The sequence below is a fragment of the Nycticebus coucang genome, unplaced genomic scaffold (assembly GCF_027406575.1).
Source record: "Nycticebus coucang isolate mNycCou1 unplaced genomic scaffold, mNycCou1.pri scaffold_49, whole genome shotgun sequence".
Lineage (NCBI taxonomy): Eukaryota > Metazoa > Chordata > Mammalia > Primates > Lorisidae > Nycticebus > Nycticebus coucang.
Window position 1 is genome coordinate 1,213,743 of NW_026515580.1, and position 23,329 is coordinate 1,237,071.

Here is a 23,329-nt window from a genome sequence, read left to right on the forward strand (position 1 = left end):
TTCCAAAAGGTAGAAAAAGAAGGAAGACTACCCAACACATCCTATGAAAGAAACATCACCCTGATCCCCAAACCAGGAAATGACCCAAAAAGAAAAGAAAATTATAGACCAATATCACTAATGAATATAGATGCAAAAATATTCAAGAAGATCCTAACAAACAGAATCCAGCAACACATCAAACAAATTATACATCATGACCAAGTCTGTTTTATTCCAGGGTCTCAAGGTGGTTCACTATACGTAAATCTATAAATGTAATTCAGCATATAAACAAATTAAAAAACAAAGACCATATGATTCTCTGAATTGATGCAGAAAAAGCTTTTGATAATATCCAGCATCCCTTCATGATCAGAACACTTAAGAAAATCGGTATAGAAGGGAAATTTCTTAAACTGATAGAGACCATCTACAGCAAACCCACAGCCAATAGCATATTGAACAGAGTTAAATTGGAATCATTTCCACTTATATCAGGAACCAGACAAGGCTGCCCATTGTCTCCATAGCTTTTTAACATTGTAATGGAAGTTTTAGCCACTGCAATTAGGGAAGAAAAGGTGATCAAAGGTATCCATATAGGGTCAGAAGAGATCAAACTTTCGCTCTTCGCAGATGATATGATTGTGTATCTGCAAAACACAAGGGACTCTACTACAAAGCTCTTAGAAGTGATCAAGGAATACAGCAGCATCTCAGGTTACAAAATCAACATCCATAAATCGGTAGCCTTTATATACACCAACAATAGTGATGTTGAAAAGGCAGTTAAGGACTCTATCCCATTCACAGTAGTGCCAAAGAAGAATAATATTTGGGAATTTACGTAGCAAAAGATGTGAAAGATCTCTATAAAGAGAACTATGAAACTCTAAGAAAAGAAATAGCTGAAAATGTTAACAAATGGAAAAGCATAACATGCTCATGGCTGGGAAGAATCAACATTGTTAAAATGTCCATACTACCCAAAGGAATATATAATTTCAACACAATCCCTATTAAAGCTCCGCTGTCATACTTCAAAGATCTTGAAAAAAAAAAAACAACTTCGTTTTATATGGAATCATAAAAAACCTTGAATAGCCAAGACATTACTCAGAAATAAAAACAAAACAAGAGGAATCAAGCTACCAGACCTCAGACTTTACTACAAATCGATAGTGATTAAAACAGCATGGTATTGGCACAGAAACAGAGAAGTAGATGTCTCTAACAGAACAGAGAACCAAGAGATGAATCCAGCTACTTACCATTATTTGATCTTTGACAAGCCAATTAAAAACATTCACTGGGGAAAAGATTCCCTATTTAACAAATGGTGCTGGGTGAACTGGCTGGCAACCTGCAGAAGACTGAAATTGGACCCACACCTTTCACCATTAACTAAGATAGACTCTCACTAGATTAAAGATTTAAACTTAAGACATGAAACTATAAAAATACTAGAGGAGAGGGCAGGGAAAACTCTTGAAGAAATCGGTCTGGGTGAGTATTTTATGAGGAGGACCCCCCGGGCAATTGAAGCAGCTTCACAAATACACTACTGGGACTTGATCAAACAAAAAGCTTCTACACAGCCAAGTAAACAGTAAGTAAAGCAAGCAAACATCCCTCAGAATGGGAGAAGATATTTGCAGGTTATATCTCCGACAAAGGTTTAGTAACCAGAATCCACAAAGAACTCAAATGCATTAGCAAGAAAAAAAAACAAGGGATCCCATCCCAGGCTTGGCAAGGGATTTGAAGAGAAACTTCTCTGAAGACAGGTGTATGGCCTTCAGACATATGAAAAAATGCTCATCATCTTTAATCATCAGAGAAATGCAAATCAAAACTACTTTGAGATATCATGTAACTTCAGTGAGACTAGCCTATATCACAAAATCTCAAGACCAGAGATGTTGGCATGGATCTGGAGAAAAGGGAACGCTTCTGCAGTGCTGGTGGGAATGCAAATTAATACATTCCTTTTGGAAAGATATATGGAGAACACTTAGAGATCTAAAAATAGATCTGCCATTCAATCCTGTAATTCCTCTGCTGCACATATACCCAGAAGTCCAAAAATCACATCATAACAAAGATATTTGTACCAGAATGTTTACTGCAGTCCTATTCATAATTGCTAAGTGATGGAAAAAGCCCAAGTGCCCATCGATCCATGAATGGATTAAAAAATTGTGGTATATGTACACTATGGAATATTATGCAGCCTTAAAGAAAGATGGAGACTTTACCTCTTTCATGTTTACATGGATGGAGCTGGAACATATTCTTCTTAGTAAAGTATCTCAAGAATGGAAGAAAAAGTACCCAATGTACTCAGCCCTATGATGAAACTAATTTGTGGCTTTCACATGAAAGCTATAACCCAGTTACAAGCTAAGAATAAGGGGAAGGGGGAAAGGGAGGGGAGCGAGGTGGGTGCTGGGGACAGGGAGCGGGATTGGTGGGATTACACCTGCGGTGCATCTTACAGGGGTGTATGTGAAACTTGGTAAATGTGGAATGTAAATTTCTTGGCACAGTAACTGAGATAATTCCAGGAAGGCTATGTTAACTATTGTGATGAAAATGTGTCAAATGCTCTATGAAGCTAGTCTATGATGTCCCATGATCATATCAATGTACACAGCTATGATTTAATAAAATAAATAAATAAATAAATAAATCAAGTTTTCTTTACAGGGACTTTTAGAATTCAGAGTCTGAATATAAATCTGAAGTTCCAAAGTGGGTAAATAAATCCTGGCACCAAATGAAAAAATGTGTTTCTACACAGATTATTACTGGGTTTTTGAAATAATGAGTTCATCATTATATTCAGAACATATATTTTACATATAATTACAAAATGGGTGCATATCTTCATATCTTAATAAGACCTGTGTCTAGGCATTCTCTAATTTATAAAAGAAACAGGATTCCTAAGTCTGTTTATTAAACTTTCAGATTGTAACTTGTGACCACATTTGCGCTACATTTTCTCAGAGAATGAATGCTTCAAATAATAAAGTGCTAACCCACAAAAAAAAAAAAAAAAAAAAGTTAGTCCTTCTGACTATGAAGTAATATAGGAGAGGGGGTCAAAGACAGGTGTGCCTGAGCCAGACCCAGATGGCTGCCCATTCTGGCTCCACAGTTACCAGAATAAGTTCATTTATCCCCTCACCTTAAGTTTCCTTTTCTTTGAAATATGGACAGTCATCTGCACCTTTGAGAGTTTGTGGTGATGACTAAATGAAGTGATGCACATAAAATGATTTGTGAGTGCCTGGCACAAAATAACTGTTGTTTAATAAATGTTAACTATTAAAAATTATGACTCAGGCCAAGCATTCTAGCAATCTGGGAGGCTGAGGAGGGAGGATTGCTTGAGCTTAGGGATTACAAGCCTAAGCAAGAGTAAGACCTATCTCTATTTAAAAAAGTTAAAAAATTAGCCAGGTACTATGGTGGGCACCTGTAGTCCCAGCTATTTGGAGGCTGAGGCAAGAAGATTGCTTGAGCCCAGGAGTTTAAGGTTACTGTAAGCTAAGGTGCTAGAGCACTGGGTCCATACCCAGCATTCACTGGCAGTCTACTCTATGATAAATAGGAGGGCCAGTCCAGTGAGCCTTGAAGCCTAGGCTGTGGGCTTGGATGGATCCACCTCAGGTGCAGAGCTTGGTGGTACTAGGAAATATTCAAACAGGAACTTTTAAAGCCAAAGTGGAGAAGTGTTCCATGTGCCACAGCACTCTAGCTCAGGCAACAGAGCGAGACTCTGTCTCAAATTTTATATGTATAAATCTGAAGCCAGGTGCCTGATACTTGGGAGGTTGAGGTGGGAAGATCACTTAAGGCCAGGAGTTCAAGACTAGCCAAGCCAGCCTGGGCAACATAGCATTCATTTTTTAAAAAAAAATTAAAAAATATTAGCCATGTATGGTGATGGGCATAAATACACCCAACTACTGATGAAGCTGGGGCAAAAAGATTACTTCAACCCAGGAGTTTCAGGCTGCAGTGAGCTATGATCACATCACTGCACTCTAGCACTGGTCACAGAATGAGAACCTGTCTCTAGAAAAAAAGAAAGAAAATTACTATTCAGACATCCACTTCGAGTTAGAAATTGGAACCATGGAATGTCTGTGTTTGCTGCTATGAAACAGAGAGGATACTATTTCCACCAATTACCTTTTAGGTAATAATGTGGTGTAGTTAAAACTGTGAGTTATGAATCCAAGCAGATTTGGCCTCCTACAAGCTATGTGTGTGAACTTGGGAAAGCTCCCTTAGTTTCTCTACCTCATTTTCCCCATCTATAAAATGTGAATAATAACACCATCTATCTAAAAGTTATTGTGCATTGTAGCTATAAAGTGCTTGACACAGTACCTGGCATGAGAATAATCATTTAGTAATCCTTAACATTTGGGTTGATGCAAACTATTAAAATTTAAATGATGTTAACAACGTGCCAATTATACTCAAAAATAAAGCAATCCTGGTTTCTCATACTTTATTGATTGGATTCCCTCCTTCTTTTGTAACCACACTCCTTTTGTAACATAGGGAGCCTACATGATGTGGATGGTTGGTAAGACATCTGGTGCTCTCCTGAAAGAGGCCAAGAGAGGGTTACACCAGACTCAGTCTCAGCTGATAGCTCCCTGTCTAACCACACATGCCTGCCTGTCCTAACTTGTCCTTAGGAATTCTTTGGTCTATATTTGGAGGGAAGTGTAGTAAATGTGTGGGTTTTGTATTAAGACACAATTCCATTACAATGTTAAAGAGCAGTGGAGACAATGGGCAGCCTTGTCTGGTTCCTAATCTGAGTGGAAAGGATTTCAATTTAACTCCATTCAGTATGATATTGGCTATGGGTTTGCTGTAGATGGCCTCTATCAGTTTAAGGACTGTCCCTTCTATACCAATTTTCTTAAGTGTTCTGATCATGAAAGGATGCTGGATATTATCAAATGCTTTTTCTGCATCAATTGAGAGAATGATATGGTCTTTGTTTTTTAATTTCTTTATGCGCTGAATTATACTTATAGATTTATGCACATTAAACCAGCCTTGAGACCCTGGAATAAAACTGACTTGGTCATGATGTATAATTTGTTTGATGTGCTGCTGGATTCTGTTTGTTAGGATCTTGTTGAATATTTTTGCATCTATATTCATTGGTCTATAATTTTCTTTACTTGTTGGGTCTTTTTCTGGTTTGGGGATTAGGGTGAGGAGGAGAGGGAGGGGAGGGAGGGGGGAGTATGGGCAGAGGGAGGGTGATTGGTGGGATTACACCTGCAGTGCATCTTACAAGGGTACATGTGAAACTTAGTAAATGTAGAATATAATCATCTTAACACAATAACGAAGAAAATGCCAGGAAGGCTATGTTAACCAATGTGATGAAAATGTGTCAAACTGTTTATAAAGACAGTGTAGGGTGCCCTATGATCACATTGATGTATATAGCTATGATTTGATATTAAATAAATAAATAAAGATACAATTCCACCACATGATAGATATGCACACCTGGTCAATTACTGGAATTCATATGTGCCTCTGTTTTATTATCTTCATTGTGGGGATAAAAAGTGTCTGCCTCATAAGGTTTCTGTGATGATCAAATAAAACAGCAATTTGGTTTTTATGTACCTTCTTTTTTGTTTTTTGTTTGTTTTTAGTATGATTTGCCCATGGATACCATGAGTTTTTCTTTTTTTGTTTATTTCTTTCTTTGATTGTTTATTCTATTTGGATTGGTTGAGCTTTTCGTATTTCTGAACTTAGAATTTTCATCAAATGAGGAAAATTTTTTCAACTATTTTTTAAAAAATATGTTTCTTTGACTACTACCTTCTGGATATCCTCTCTTGGTGTGATATGTGTGTGTGTATGTGTGTATAGCATATATCTACGTGATATTTTCTAACATGTGATTGACGTTTTCATTTTCTTTTTGTGTTTCACTTTGTATAGTTTTTATTGCTAAATACAATCCTGTGTTACATCAGTTACTCCAGTTAATCACAATCAGAAAGGGTTTTTATTTCAGATACTATAGTTTTCATCTAGATGTTCCATTTGGGTCTTTTAAAAACAAATTCCACTTCGCAGCATGTTCATGTTTCTTCTATTTTCTGGTACTTATGGAAATAATTATAACAGTGCTAAGATCATCATCTGTCTTTTCCATTATCTTCATCCTTTTGGTCTGTTTTTAGTGATCAATTTTCTCCTGTTGCTTTGAACATCTAATAACTTCTTACTGGATGAGGAACCTTTTGGCTACTGAATTTTATTTATTCACTGAGATATTCGTGGAGATATTGTTCAAAATTAAATTACTAGGAATCAGATTGATCCCTTTGAACTTTGCTTTTAAGGCTTGATGATGTGGGTAAAGCACACTATTAGTCTATGGTTAATTTAGAACTATTACTTTAACCTTTCTGAAAATTCTACCTGAAAATTTGTCTTATGTATGAGGAGGTCTTTTCATCTTGTATGTGGGAATATACTATCCCCCACATTGTGAGTGCAATTGCTAGGCTTATGCTCTCCAGGCCCTATCTCCCAGCCTGGAGGAATTTCCTCTCATGCATATGCAGTTATCAGTATCCAGGGAAAGACCTTATGCAGATGTTTGAAACTGTCTCCTTAGCTCACGGAGACTTCTGAGCTCCTGTGTCCATGTGCTATGGATGATAAGCCATATGCTGTGGCTGTTGTAGAACTTAGCATGTTTGTTTTTTTCTCTCATATTTTCCTATTTCCCAATATATGAAAGTAGTTGTTTTATGTATTTTATCTAGAATTTAATGTAGGAAAGATCTGCTTTCTGAAATCCATTTTACTCAGAAATTAAAGTTTTAGCTTACTAATTATCTTTACAGTCATTGGATTTCTATTGTCTCTGTCCTTTAAAGTTTCAGATAATTATCATACTTTTATTTTCAGAATTTATAAGTTTTCATAATACATTACTTTTTCTTAGGGTTAGAGTGGATTTCGTTTAGTCTAACTTTTCAAATTCTTGCATCGCTAAGTTTACTTGTTAATATTGACTTTACTCATCATAGCTTGTTTCCTTGTAATTTTGAATATACCCTGATTTAAGAATGAACTGTCTAAACTAGATTTGTTTTTACCTTATTCAAGAGTTCTAGGGTCTAAGATGCCCTGAACCATCTGAGTACTAAAATGTTTTGGGCGTTAATTGAGGGTACAAAGAAGTAGGTTATGAGGTTTGCCTTTGTTATGTAAAGTACCTCTTATAATTATGCACTGCCCCCAAGACACCATACACCCTAACCTTGTGCCCATTATGTGGAAGCACACTCCTTCACTCTCCCTGCACCCTTGTTCCCACCTCCACCTGGAATTGATTTGAGATTTTCTCCTCTGTGGGCATGTATTAGATTGTCTACTGGCTTCAGATTAGAATTGAGTATATTGGATTCTTGCTTTTCCATTAATGTGATTTTGTGATATTGTATTAGGAAGTAATGTGATATTGTATTAGGAAGTATGTTTTCGAACTCCATCCAGGTTAATACAAAATATATGAAGTCTCTATATTTTTTAATGGATTAATAGTATTCTATGGTATACATATACCACTTTTTGTTAATCCATTCCTGGGTTGGTGGGATTTAGGTTGTTTCTGCATCTAGGTGATTGTAAATTGAGCTGTGATAAATAGTCTAGTGCAAATGTTCTTATGATAAAATGATTTTCCCCCCCTATGGCATAGCCTAGTAATGGGATTGCAAGATCAAGTGGGAGTTTAATTTGACTTTTTTTGAGGATTCTCCATACTTCTTTCCAAAAAGGTTGTGTTAGTTTACAGACCTACCATCAGTGTAAAAGTGTTCCTGCTTCTCCACATCCACTCCAGCCTATACCACTTTGAGACTTTGTGATAGGGGCTATTATCACTGGGGTTGCGTGATATTTCAGAGTGGTTTTGATTTGTATTTCTCTGATGGTCAGGATGATGACCATTTTTTCTAAATGTTTGTTAGCCACTTACCTGTGTTCATCAGAGAAGGTTCTGTTCAGATCTCTTGCCAAGTGATAGATGGGATTGTTTACTCTTTTTTTGCTGTTGATTAATTTGAGTTCTCTGTAGGTTCTATTCATCAACCCTTTGACAGATTGATATCCTGAAAATACATTTTCCCATTCTAAAGGTTGTATTTTTACTTTACTTGTTGTGTCCCTACCTGTGCCAAAGCTTTTCAGCTTCATTAAGTCCAATTTGCTTATTTCTGTTGTTGTGATTGCTGCTGAAATCTTTGTCATAAAATCTTTCCCCAGTCCAACATCAATAGTTTTCCCACACTTTCTTCTAAGATTTTTTATCATTTCATGCCTTAGATTTAAATTTTTAACACATCTTGAATCAATTTTTCTAAGTGGTTAACAGTGTAGGTTGAATTTCAGTCTTATACATGTGATTATCCAGTTTTTCCAGCACCATCTGTTGAATAGGGATTCTTTTCTCCACTGTATGCTCTTATATGGTTCATCAAAGATCAGGTGGCAAGTAGGAACAGATTTCATCGCTTGATTTTCTGTTCTGTTCCATGGGTCTATGTCTCTATTTTTGTGCCAATACCATTCTGCTTTGATTACTGTGGACTTGAAATATAGCCTGAAGTGTGGTAGGACGATACCTCCAGGTTTGTTTTTATTGGTAAGTATAGCCTTGGCTATACACGGTTTTTTATGGTTCCGTACAAAATGAAGTACTATTTTTTCCCAAATATTTAAAGTATGATGCTGATAATTTAATGGGATTTTCATTTAATCTGTATATTACTTTGGAAAGTATAGATATTTTAACAATGTTGATTCTTCCCAGCCATGAGCATGGTATTTTCTGCCATTTATTCATGTCTTCTGTACTTTCTTTCCTTAGAGTTTCATAATTCTCTTTGTAAAAATCCTTCACTCTTTTGTTAGGTTTATTCCTAGGTATTTCATTTTCTTTGAAGGTATATTCCTAGGTATTGCATTTTTTTTCTTTACTCTGATGTTATTTATGTCCTTGATTTGCAAATCATCTTGTTTGTTATTGGCATATACAAAGTCTACTTATTTGTGGACAGTGATTTTATACTCAAGACATTACTAAATTTCCTGATCACTTCCAGAAGTTTTGTGGTGTAGACTGTGGGGTTTCCTCAGGATAAGATCATAGAATCAGCCAAAAGGGTGAGTTTGACCTCCTCTGTCCCTCATTTGGATGCCCTTTATAGCCTTCTCTTGCCTGATTGCATTGGCTAGAACTTCAAAAAAATATTGAATAATAGTGGTGTTAGTGAACATTCTTGTTTGGTTCTAGTTCTAAATGGAAAAGCTTTCAGTTTTTCCTCTATTCAGTATGATGTTAGCTGTGGGTTTACCATAGATTGCTTTAATCAGGTTAAGAAATGTGCCAGCTATTTATATTTTCTTAAGTGTTCTTGTTAGATAAGGATGCTAAATTTTGTCAAATGCTTTTTCTGTATCTATTGAGAGGATCATATGTCCTTGTTTTTGCTTCTATTGATATGTTGGATTTGTGTATGATATGGATTTGTGTATGATAAACCAGCCTTGCAGCCCTTGGATGAAGCCTACTTGATCATGATATATAATTAAATGAGTAGCTGGAATGTATTAGCTAGGATGTGTTGAGTATTTTTGTATCAGTATTCATTAGTGAAATTGGTCTGTGTTCACCTTTTTAGTTCAGTCCTTTCATGGTTTTGGTATCAGGGTGATGTTTGCTTCATAGAACATGTTGGGGGAAGTTTCCTTCCTTCTCAATGTTTTGGAATAGGTTCTGCAGTATCAATTTTATCTTTGAATATTTGATACAATTCTGGTGTGAAGCCCTCTGGTCTCAAGCTTTTTTTTCTCTCTTTCTTTTCTTTTTTTTTTTTTTTTTTTGTGGAAACTTTTTTACTCTTTCTTCTATCTCAGTGCTTGATATTAGATGTTTCAAAAGATCTATTTCTTCTTGGTTAAATCTAGGGAGGTTATACAATTCCAGGTATTGGTCCATTTTCTCCACTTTGTCAAATTTCTGGGGGTAGAGGTTCTATAGAAGTCAGAGATAATCACTTTTATCTCTGTGGTATAATTTCTTATTCCCCCTTTTCATTTGTTATTGAGGTTATTAAAGATTATACTTTTCTATTTCTAGTTAATCAGAACAATGGTTTATTTATTTTGTTTATATTTTTGAAGAACCAGCTTTTGTTTCACTACAAAATCAAGAATGATTTTTTTGTTTTAAATTTCATTTATTTCTAATTTAATTTTGGTTATTTCTTTTCTTCTGCTAGGTTTGGGATTGGATTGCTCTCCATTTTTCATTTCTTTAAGATGATTCATTAGGTTGTTGATGTGCTCTCTTTGTTTTTTATATGTAGGCACCTAATGCTATAAATGTAGCCTACATATAGCACTCTCAGGACTGCTTTTGCAGTGTCTCACAGGTTCTGGTAGCTTGTGTCTTCATTGTTGTTATGTTCAAGGAAGTTAAATCCCCTCTTTTATCTCTTTTGACCCAAGTTTCATTCAGCCTTTGTGTAAGGATGAAAATTTATGTTGGATTTGAGTTCCACCTTTTTTGCCTTGTGGTCTGAGAAGACACAAGGTATACTTTCAATTCTTTTGAATTTTTTGAGGCTTTATGTGTGCCATAGGATATGATCTACTTTTGAGAATGTTCCATGGGCTGATGAGAAGAATGTATAATCCTTAGCTTTGGGGTGGTGTGTTCTATATATGTCTATTAAGTGCAGTTCTTATCAAGTGATGTTTTCATCCCTCATATGTTTGTTTAGTTTCTGTTTAGAGTATCTGTCCAGTCTGTAAGAGGAGTGTTAAAGTCCCCTTCAACTATGGTATTATAGGATAACATATTGCTCAGACAAATTAAGGTCTATTTCATAGATCTGGAAGCATTTAAGTTGGGTGCATAAATATTTAGAATTGAAATATGCTCTTATTGTATTGTTTATTTGACCAATATGAAGTGTCCATCTTTGTCTCTTTTGAGTTTAGTTGCCTTAAATCCACTTGTATATGAAAATAAGATCACAACCCCACCTGTCTTATGATTTCCACTTGCTTGAAATATTGTTTTTCATCCCTTCACCCTGACTCTTGTTTTGTCCTTCAAGACTAGGTATGTTTCCTGTACACAGAATATGGATGGCTTGTACTTTTATATCCAATCAGCCAGCATGTTCCTTTTCGGTGGGGTGGGGGGTTGCAGAATTGAAGCTACTGATATTTATTGAGCGAATTGACAAATGTGGTGGAGGTTTATTCATCTTAATTTGTAAAAGTCTATTGCTTAGTTTTATCTTTTGCATCATTGTGGAGGCTAGATTTTGTCTTTCAGTTTCTGGGTATTTACTTTGTTCATGGTCTATTGTGATGGTCAGTGTGAAGAATAGGTCAAGGTACTTTGTGTAGAGCTGGTCTTGTTGTGGAAAACTTCCTCAATGTTTGCATAGCAGTAAAAATTTTGATTTCTCCATCAATTTTAAAGCTTAGCTTAGCTTAGCAGCATATAGAATTCTGGGTTGAAAAATGTTGTGTTTAAAGAAGGTTAAAGGTAGATGACCATTCTCTTCTGGCTTGAAAATTTTCAGTTTAGAAGTCCACAGTCACCCTGATGATCTGCCCCTGTTGGTCAATTGGCACTTACTCATGGAAGCTTGCAGAATTTTCTCTTTTGCCTTGACTTTGGAGAGGTACATGATAGTATATCTTAGAGAAGCTCTATTTTGAGTTGAAATGCCCTGGGGTTTGTTATCACTCTAAAAGGAGTGTGTAGAATCGTTGGTGATACTTGGGAAATTGTCATGTATGCTGTCTTCTAGTAGGGCTTCCATTCCTCTGGGGCATTATTCTTACCCTTCCAGGATACGTATAATTCATATGTTTGAATGCTTCATGAAGCCCTGTAATTCTTTCAGCTAATGTTCTGTTTTCTCTATCTTCTTTTGTACTTCTTTAACTGTCTGTGTTAGCTCAAGACCTTTATTCTCTATCTCTTTCTTCACCTTGGTCTAATCTGTTATTAGACCTTCTCCATGGTCTAATCTGTTATTATACGTCTATTGCATCTTTAAGTTCTCAGTTAACTTCTTCATTTCCTTAAGCTCTGCTATAGCCTTTCTATCTTCTTCATATCTTTAATCCCTTCTTTCTGTTTTTGGATTTCCATTTGGTTATTTTCCACTTTTTCGACAATTTCTTTCATTGTTCTTATCATCCATATTTTAAATGTCCTTTCTTCATTTCTAACATTCTTTATAGGTGGAATACCCTATAAAGGAGCTACCTCTTGATCCTTTTAGGGGGGCTTACTCTGTTCTGGCTTTTTATGTTTCCAAGATTTTTCTTTTGATTCCTCCTCATGAGCGTTTTTTTTTTTTCTCTGCTTCTTTACCCTATTTTTTCCTTTCACTTCCTCCTCCTCTTTAAATTACCTTGTTTCTGTCCTTAGATACTGTACTGTTCTTTTGACATAGGACCAAAATGAAGAGAAGAGTGAAGAGAAAGAAGGGAGAAAATATAGAAAAAAGGAAAGAAAAAGGAAAGGTGTACTAAAAGGAAAGATTGACAAAAAGAAGAGAAGAACAGAAATAAAGATACAGGAGTAATAGTGGTATTCAGCAAGGTGCTTTGACCCACACCTACAATTCTCAGCCTGTTATGTCGGTTCCCTGGAGGTCAGAAGCTTTTTTCTGCCTGAACAGAAACAAGATCCCATTTCCACCAAAGGGAGAAGAAAAAACAAAATGAAAAAAAAAATAGCAATTTGTTGCAGTGGATACTTACCAATAGCATCCATCCAAAGGCCAAAGCTAGAAAGACCTCCCATTCCAGGGAGTCAAGGTCAGCTCAAGTCGGGCCAGTGTTGTGGTACTGAAGTCCAGGCCTCAGAGTGAGGATTTGTCCTATAACTGGAATAAAGATTGACAAAGAATAAAACTGAGCAAAAAATAAATAAATAAATAAATAAATAAATAAATTAGAAGAAATTTATGTAAAGGGAATTGAAAATAAAGTTATATGAGATGCAAAAATGGGGGTACATCTTATCTGTTATTGCATAAATTTATGTGGGATAGCTAGAAAAAGAAGAAAAATCTTTGCACAAGAAGACAGAAAAGGAGAGGAATATAAAGGAAAGAAAAAAATAAAAGGAAAACTTTTATTGCTACATAGGAAAACTGTAGCAAAAATAGAGCCACATTATTGAAGAAAGTAAAAATAGAAAAATAAAAATACTATAAATAAAAACAAAACAAACAAAAACCTTAATGGATAATATTGATGAGAAAAAGCATAACAGGGGAAGAAAACTATCAAAAAAATGGAGCCCTTTCTGTTGAAGAAACAATGAAAAATATAATTGCAAAAAGAAGAAAGAAAGAAAAGGAAACATCTAGGGGAAAAATTGAAAAAATGTTTAAAAAAAACAAATGTATAGCTGTATATTTCATGGAGAACAGGTGATGTTCTGGAGTATGAGATACTAATCACAACACAGGTAAAGCTGTGTAAGATGGGGGCTGAAAGCCTCTATCTTGCCAAGGAGACCTGGTTCCATCTTCCTGATATTTTTGCCCTCAATCCCTTTGAGTTTGGGAGCCTGAGGCTCTCATCAGAATGCTTAATAGACACATTTTGACCTTTCCAAACCATGTCCTTAGACATGCAGTGGCTTTCCCAGGAAACTGTGTGTTGCTCAAGTCACCCCACAGGAGGATGAGCAGCTTATACATTTTTGTGATTAAAATATGTCAAGTTTTGTGATTAACCTTTATAAGAGTTACAGTCAAACAACGATTTTCCTTTAAAAAGTCATTTTTTTTTTTTTTTGTTAAATTTCAGAAAACATTTGGGAAGGGTATGTAGCCATGATAATTAAGTGCAGTATGTTCAGAGTTGAAAACCTTTGCAAGGGCTTTGCTTCACCTAGCTATGTTCCAGTCTCACCTGCATTTCTTTCTTTCTTTCTTTTTTTTTTTTTTTGCAGTTTTTGGCTGGGGCCTAGTTTGAACCTGCCACCTCTGGTATATGGGGCCAGCATCTTAGTCCTTTGAGCCACAGGCGCTGCCCTATTTCATTGTTCTTTTTGGCTCGCAGGAATGTAGTCCTTATCTTGAAAATCAACACATCATTTATATATTCCCTAGTATGTCTGTCTACCCTATCCCCTGTCCTCTTTGATACGGTTTCTTGTCACTGAATTACAACTTAAAGCTAATCAAAGTTCAAAGTTTATATTTTGTGATTTCACTTTAATAAAGTGTTTGAAATAATACCTACCACAAAATAAATCTTGATGAGTTTCAAGCCATTATTAGTATCATTACTCTAATTATATCAATGCCTTTCAGTGGATTGCGAGGGGACAAAGATAATAAAATGACAAATTAAACTACTTTATCAATTGACCAAGGTATAGTTTTTCCCTGTAATATGAAGTATTGGAAATAAAAGACCTTACAATTTTTTCTTTCAAGATTACATGATTTGGCTATCTGGTAGTTTTAGTCATAATCACAAATCCAGTAAATGAGGGTGAAAGTCAGAAGGATCAATTTTCTCTTGGCACTCCAAATCAAAACTTTTTAAAATTTTATTTATTTATTTGCAGTTTTTGGCCAGGGCTGGGTTTGAACCCACCACCTCCGGTATATGGGGCCAGGCAGGGGGTGGGCCTACTCCTTTGAGCCACAGGCACCACCCTTAAAATTTTATTTAAAGTTGCCTGAGAAATAATCTGACTATGTTAAGCAAATCCTTTTAGTCCTTATGTAAATCTAATTTCCTTCTGAGTTATTTCTAATAATAGGAAATTGATATGTATTTGCACATAAAATATTGGGATGTTTCTGTAGAGGAATGGACACCATACTTGCAAGGATACTAACTGATTCTTATCCCAAAAAGGAAACACTGACAACAGGACAGTCTCCTGGCAAGCCTAGAGATGTTTTGTGACTTAGGGGCAATCCCCCAAGTAACTCTGTGTTCCCAAATGAGATAAGATCTATCACTGGTTAGTAAGCAGGTGTTAAATATTGATGCTTGGTGTTCCTTCATGGGGGTTGTGGGGAAAGAACATGTGAAGAAAGAGCAGGTGGCAATCCTTATGCATGTAGCCCCCTATGTCATTATTTTAACTCTCCACACCTGTTGTGTGTGTCATTACTTTAACTCTCCACACCTGTTGTGTATAACCTTAATACATACCCTTTGCAGAGAGGGCTCAGAGTTCTCCTGCACCTCTGGTTAGCCCACCTCTTCCGAGCTAGCACTTCAATCCCTGTCCTACCTGTTTTTTTTCCAGTGGCACTGGGAGGCGTAGTGTCCCTGGCAGCCAAATGTTTCACTGACACTTAATGAGTTCTACTGGTGTTGCACAGTGCACTTCCTCAGTCGTTTCTAACTCTATATGACACTAATTGTGTATCTTCTAAATTTTTTTGCTCCAGATCATTTCTCATTACAAGCATTAAACATCCTTCAACATTTTAACTTTTCATTACATGAGAAGGTGCTTCTTTTGCTATAACATCTTCTAGTCTTTAAAAACAGATTATTTAAAAATTCATTTAAAAATTTGTTCAACCATATTCTTAAACTAAAGAACTATTGCCTATAAAAGAACATTAGAGGAAGTAGGGTAGACACAATTAATGATTTTGGGGACTCAGAAGGTGATCTACTTTTAGATCAGAAGCGAAGTTGCTTTTTGACAATTCTCACCTAATATCCTCTTAGTCTCCTGATACAGAAACCGTCCTATCTCTTGGCCTAGTTGACAGATTTATTGCTCAGATGGACCTCAGACTTAAACAGGGGCACTGAGTACGGAAGCTGCTCAGCCGCATTCCTGGTGGTGGCCAAGGTGTCCAGCGCTGCTGCCCCACGTTCCAGCTGCAGGTCAAAGAGTGGGGGGCGCGTGTTGGCGCCCTCAGGCCAGGCAGACAGATGGACAGGGACGAGCCTGCCAGCCTGTGCTGCCACCATAGCAGCTGCGGCAACCCGATGCCAGATGCCAGCAATGGCGGTCCCGAAACCCGAGATCTCGCGACTCCCCCAGCAGGACCCAGGCCAGGGACAGGCGGTGGACCCGGCGCTGGCGGCGGCACGCAGGGGCAGAAAGGGCTGCTGCACCAAACCCAGAGGTCGGTATGCCCAGCGCCCACGGAGTCTCGTCAGCGTGGGTGCCCAGGAGGAGCAAACAGTGTCCCAAGGGCCCTACAGACCCCACCTCCCGGGCCGCTCCTCCTGGGCCCACGCAGGGAGCGTAGGTCTGCATCACTGGACACTGGGCGGCCACCGGGCATCTGGGCTGAGCGGCTGCGTTTTGGTGCTGTGCCCGCTGCCTCCAGGCAATGGCCAGGCTTGGCTGCAGCTGAGGGTTCAGGTGCCCGGGCCTGTCCTGCTAGGGGTGCAGGCAGGCTCAGAGTTACAGGGTTGCTCCCCACAGTCCCTGGCCCTGTCCAAACAGCAGCTAGCACCAGAAGTATCTGCCTGAGCTGAGGGAGGAGTCCCTGGATCCCTCCTGCACGCACCATGTGTGGCAGGTGTGCTAGGCCTGGCGGGCAGCCCGCGAGGACTCCATCCACCCGGGCAGCCAGCAGGGAGCCCCCCCACCCCCCGGTCCAGCTCTGTAGCCGCCCCCTGCACGTGCCCCTAACCGCAGCACAGAAACTAATGATGCCAGCGGCGGTTTTTCGCACGCACACGCACTGCGGTTACCAGGCTTTGGCTGTAAAGGTAAGTGGGCGTAATCATGGAGCTTGTTCCCTGGAGTTGCCACCAGACCTGGGTGGTGCACTGGCCTAAGGCTACGCAGGCGGAGAAAAGCTGAGGGGAGTTGGTGGGGGAGTCAAGGGTTGGGAGGGGTTGAGAGTTGGCGGAGTGGGGAGGTGAGAGGTTGGGGGGAGCGGGGGTGAGGGGTGGGAGGGTAGTGGGAGACGCCCCATTTCATGGGCTCCTTGGCCGAGCCCTCCTGTAGCCAGGGCTCTTTAGCACCTGAGATAGGGAAGCCTGGGAGAGGTCCCACGCCCTGGCCACCACTGTGGGCAGCAGAGCAAAAGCTGAACCTCATCTGGTTTCCATCCACTCCAGGTTCCCCTTATTGAGCTCTGTATTGACCTTTTTTGTTTGTTTGTCTTTTGGAGAGTCTCACTTTTTTGCCCTGGATAGAATGCTGTGGCATCCTAGCTCCCCAGCAATCTCAAGCAATTCTCTAGTCTCAGCGTCCAATGCCTGGCTATTTTTAGAGATGAGTCTCCCTCTGGCTCAGGCTGTTCTTGAACCTATGAGCTCAGGCAGTCCATCTGCCTCAGCTTCCAGAGTACTAGGATTACAGAAGTGAGCCACCGTGCCCAGCCTGTAATGACCATTTTAAAGTAATTTAACCAAGAAAATTAGGTGTAACAGCATTTTATTTTTGATGTACACATTTTAGAACATAATGTTCTATATGTTATAGAAAAGTACATAATGAGATAAATAATTCAGACAATATCCACCTCTGAGCTAACACATCTTTATTTTTTTAAGTTTATTTATTGATTTATTAAAATATATACTACATTTTCTGCATCCACTCGTGAATTGAAGAGCATTCAGATTGATTCCATATCTTTGCAATTTTGAATTGTGCTATGATAAGCACTTTGACATATTTTTTTAAGGCTTTTTTTTTATTAACTCTTTTGTACATAGATCATAAATACATTTATGCTATTTTCAATGTGTTGATTCTTTGAGCAAATTGGAGTGCTTACATCATAGTAAGCAACGAAACTTTCACCTCATTTACCCAATTATAGCATTAGGACATTTGTGTTCTACACATGATAGATCCAACTTGTACTTGCAATATGTTCCATAGTTGTGGTCCCCCTAATATCTCCTACTAATTCTCCCATCCCTTCCCTCCATCATCCTAGGCTAAAGCTGTGTTTCATTTTTTTTTTTAATTCTTTTTTTTGTAGAGACAGAGTCTCACTGTACCGCCCTCGCGTAGAGTGCCGTGGCGTCACACGGCTCACAGCAACCTCTAACTCTTGGGCTTACGCGATTCTCCTGCCTCAGTCTCCCGAGCACCTTGGACTACAGGCACCCGCCACAACGCCTGGCTATTTTTTTGTTGCAGTTTGGCCGGGGCTGGGTTTGAACCCGCCACCCTCGGCATATGGGGCTGGCGCCCTACTCACTGAGCCACAGGCGCCGCCCTGTGTTTCATTTTTTATATGCAAGTGTGAGTGATTATAAATTGGTTTCACAGTAGTACTGAGTACATTGGATACTTTTTCCCCCCATTCCTGAAATACTTTACTAAGAAGAATATTTTCCAGCTCCATCCGTGTAAACATAAAAGAGGTAAAGTCTCCATTTTTTTACTGCTGCGTAGTATTCCATGGTATACATATACCACAATTTATTAATCCATTCAGGGTCCATGGGCACTTGGGCTTCTTCCATGACTTGGCAGTTATGAATTGAGCTGCAATGAACAATCTGGTGCAAATATTTTATTGCCAAATGATTTTTGGTCCTTTGGATATACACCTGGGAGAGGAATTGCAGGATCTAACAGCAGGTCTACATTTAGATCCCTGAGTGTTCTCCAAACTTCCTTCCAAAAGGAATGTGCTACCTTGCATTCCCACCAGCAGTGCAGAACTGTTCCCTTTTCTCCACATCCATGCCAACATCTGTTGTTTTGGGATTTTGTGATGTGGGCTACTCTTACTGGAGTTAGATGGTATCTCAGAGAAGTTTTGGTTTGCATTTCTCTGATGATTAAAGATGATGAGCATTTTTTCATTGTAATCTTTAGATCAAATCAAATATCCATTTTATATCAAAGTGCAGCTGCAGGTATGTGTTCTCAACCAAGGGGTCTTAAAAAGCAATTTTAAAGTGGTAAGATGATTGCATGTGCTTGAATAGGAAGATTCATTTTCCTGAAAATGTGAGCTCTTTCCATGTTTATTAATTTTACATCAGCCAAATAAAAATGCCAAAATTTTTCAATTTTTGAAGTGCATGTGGTGTCTGTTTTTTGTTATTGTCATGACATTAAGAAACTTTTTAATGGTGTAAATAAAGAATTGCCCATTTAGATATCAAAATGTGGTATTACTTTCCACAAATTGTTTACTAACATTTGAAAAGACACATGAATGAATGAAACACAATGTAAAATCCAGATACACCCAAATATATAGAAGAATTTAAAACTTGAAACTTATTTTATATTATTGTCAAACAATAAATTTTTCATAACTGAGGTGTCTGTTAGCTGGAAATAAACTAGATAGATTTTTATATCACAAAAGTAAGTTCATGGCTTGGTGCCAGTAGCTCAGTGGCTAAGGCACCGGGGCTGATGGGCTCCAACCCGGGCCTGCTAAACAACAATGACAACTAACAACAAAAAAATAGCCAGGTGTTGTAGTGGGCACCTGTAGTTTCAGCTACGTGGGAAGCTGATGCAAGATAATCTTCTGGTTAAGCCAAAGAGTTTGAGGTTGCTATGAGCTGTGATACTATGGCACTCTACCGAGGGCAACATAGTGAGAATCTGTCTCAAAAAGAAATAAAAGTAAGTTCATAATAAAAAAACTATTAAAAGTGTTAAATATACTAAATGAGAAAGTACCAGGAACGAATCCAAATGCCTGTTGATATAGATACATTTTATGGTAATGAAGCCCTTCCTGAGAATGACCTCTCAAGCAAGTTTCCTGAAGTTTGTTTTAGAAAAATAAACATTAAAACCCCCCTGTATATCAGGAAAAAAGTTAACAAAACACACTTGCAAAATATTTACAACACATACAAGTATATCAAATAAAATATATCATAATGTTACAGAGATTTCTTGTGTATTAAGAAAATAATTCTAAAATTGGGCAAAGTACATTTTTCTTTACTGATCTGCAATTGACCTCTGGACCTGGGAAAAATATTTGGTGTTCTTGATAAGACAAGGACCTTAAGTGAAAAGGGGAATAAATGTTGTTTTCTATCCACAAAGTTTATAAGGCTGCTATGTGGTAATACTTATGCTTTTATGTGCTCATAACCTTTTTAAATAGACTCCAACAAGTCACTCATACTAAGATATTTTTAGGAAATAGTTATAAATCTATACCATTTGTCTTTCTCAGCTCTGCTTAAAGTAAAACTGTATTAAGAAGAACCTACATAACATTTTTATAATAAACTTCAGTGCATCCATAGGGTAGTATAATATGTGACAATTGAAGGTGGCATATACACAGGTGTCTGCTGACATGTGGAGGTGAACTTTTAAGATGTACAGTGAGGAAAAAGTCAATTTGCTGATACAGACACATGGACTATGGCAATGTGAGAGCTGAAAATATGTAAAAAGTATGATAAAACCAGTTAGTATTATAAGTTTTTGCTTTTTTCTCTGTGATTTCTACAGTGAACATGTATAAGTTTTAGTAAAAGCTTATTATTAATGAAATAATCCTTTCCCAAGGATTATTAGATATGAACCTTACACATGAAGACTAATGTCCCACTTTTTATTAATTAATTTATTTGAATTAGTATCTTCTGCTAACTTGTTTCTTCAAAAGTAATCTTTTTACTTAGATCTGTGCATGTATATTATGTTGTGTATACATTTTATTATGTACATATATTTTCATTATATATTTATTACATATATACAAATAATTATACATTAATCATTTTATTTGTGCCCTTAAGAAAATAAAACTGCAAATATAAATGATTTTTAATCTTGCAAAAGTACTGTTTTACTTCATGAGTTTTTTCTTTTCTTTTAATTGAACTCTCCATCCTTTCAATCCGTGTATTCTCCAAACATAACCTGATAACCCCTTGGGTAGCAGACATATACTATTGCCTTTCAGGACCATTCCATCCTAAACCTTCATATTTACCAGACATGTTAGCCTGAGAAAGTTGAAAGGTTTAGAATTGTTGCAATAGAACTTGATCTCACGTGAAGTTGTTCCTCCCTCCTGTCAAGCACAGATAAAAAGATTCCTTTACTTTTGAAGAGAATAAAAGCAGAAAAAGCATTTCTAAAGTTAAAAACTTATTTAAAAAGACCTTTAAGTGACCTTTGAAATTTTATAATAGTTTTCATTACTAATATTAATCATTGGAAATATCTCATTTATATGTCAATCAATCTAAGCACTGAATAATGAACAGCACTTACCATTTGATTCCTGCATTTCCTTTTGTTTAAAGATTTTTGAAATCAAAGTGAGAATTAACATTGTTTTGAAATTCATTGTTGTTATTTCAGCCTTCTTTTTGTCATAGTACTTTTAAAAACTATAATGGCTTTAAATGTCAATCATATGAAAATAAATGCTAGAGACCTGTGTGTGCCAAATCTCACTGTAAGCTACCATGGAGTGTGCCATGCCCCATTATCTTACGTTCAATAACATAATTTTTAAAAAGCTACCAATTATAGTTATAATCATGAATTACAAGTGGCATTCCTAAGTCAGAGATATTAAAATGCAAAATTGAACATCTTAGAATCATTGAAATACAATTGTATTTCTAATCTTTAAAACATACCACAAAGTAGATAGGATTGTATCATTTTACTTATCAGATTGTAGTGTTTCTTAGCAGTCATAGCAATAGTTATAATATCAAACAATTACTGAGCTGTTATTTGTACCAGGAACTGTCCAAAATAGTATCACAATGGCATCTGGTGAGGTGCCCTTACTATTTTTATTTCCATTTTATTGATGAGGAAATTGAGGCACAGAAAAGCTAAGCCAAAGTGTGTGTCAAACCGAAGTTGAATTGAATCCAAAGGCCAATGTCTTTGGATTCCAATAGGCTGTTCAGTGAGTGCTAATAAATATTGTTCTGTCTTCACAAGAAAATTAAAGATTTGTTCTGAAAACAGGAATACATGCAACTTAATGCTTACAATTACATGAATAATTACATGTTTTCAGTTAGTGTACTACAATTTTTTAAAAACGTTCTCTCAGTTGTGTAGGAGTTCTTTGCATTTGGCTTGTGCAAGAGGCTATGCCAGGTTGTCAACTTTGTTGGTTGACAAGAACTGCGATCTGAGTATCAGAGATGCTGAAGAGAGGACTCCTCTGATAAAGGTATATAGTAGCCAAAAATTTCAGCATGAGATGGATTTGATTTAACCCCGTAGAATAAAAATGAATTTATCTCATTTGAATATAACTAATAAGTGAAATCCGTGAAAGGTTTGTATTGCATTCCTAGAACTTATGATCTATTTCTTGGTCTAATACTGACAGGCCCTGCAATGTGAGAGACTGCAGTGTGTCACTCTCCTCTTAGAACGTGGTGCGGATCCCAATATTACAGATATTACAGATATCCACTGTAACTGCGATCTCCACAGCGTCAATGTAGAGATTACAACAAAACCCCCTGAACATGGTGCCACTACAGAGGTAATGAACAAGGTATAGATTAACTGACTTTATTTTGAAAATATTGGAAATGCATTTGTTTTAACATTGACATATGTAAGGGTTCAATTTTCCAAGTTTGGAAACTTAAGCATTCCCTAAATTAAAATATTTTGAAATAGCTCAATTGTCTAAGGTTTCTGTTTAAATATTGGTACTTTCAAAGAAGGATGAAAGAGTGCAGCTTCTTTTATGCGTTTATGGCAAATAGTTGTGATAAAACTGAATTTGTTGAAAGTTAAATTATTTTTTCAAATGTTTTCCCATTCTGTTGTTTTTTTTCTAATTATTGTAAAATAACACATTAAAGCCAATTTATCCTACAAATGGGATTTATCTTAAAATTTTGACAAAAGAAATGTATTTTCTAAGAAATGGAAATCTTGCTGTTGACAGATTCCTTAAAAAGTAATTTCTAGGAACATGATTTGCCTCACATAAGCAAGGGGTAAAAAGGAAAACGGGGAAAGGGGAAAGGAGAGTGATCAGAAACTTTCAGGCCAGTTTAAAAAACTACATAACTGGGCGGTGCCTGTGGCTCAACAGAGTAGGGTGCTGGCCCCATATGCCAGAGGTGACGGGTTCAAACCCAGCCCCGGCCAAAAAACTGCAAAAATAAATAAATAAATAAAAATAAAATTGGCCCCCCGCCGGTGATCGCTCTCTGGCCGTCTCCAGCACCCTCGGCCCCCCACAGCCGTTGGTCCGGGCGGGGGAGGGAGAAAGTGAGACTTGGTGTCATCACCATCCGTTGTCAGAAGGGGAGGAAACTG

The 23,329-nt window shown here is 37.3% G+C and overlaps 1 protein-coding gene across 1 annotated transcript in view; it reads left to right on the top strand.

Annotated features, from left to right (window-relative positions):
- LOC128579365 (solute carrier family 5 member 4-like) overlaps positions 1 to 22,664 on the top strand; it is a 40,066-nt gene extending 17,402 nt beyond the window's left edge. The window contains exon 5 of the mRNA XM_053581499.1: positions 22,380 to 22,664. Coding sequence (XP_053437474.1) covers positions 22,380 to 22,556 — 177 coding nt within the window. The 3' untranslated portion in view covers positions 22,557 to 22,664. The remainder of the gene's footprint in view (positions 1 to 22,379) is intronic.
- Positions 22,665 to 23,329: the final 665 nt, after the last annotated feature.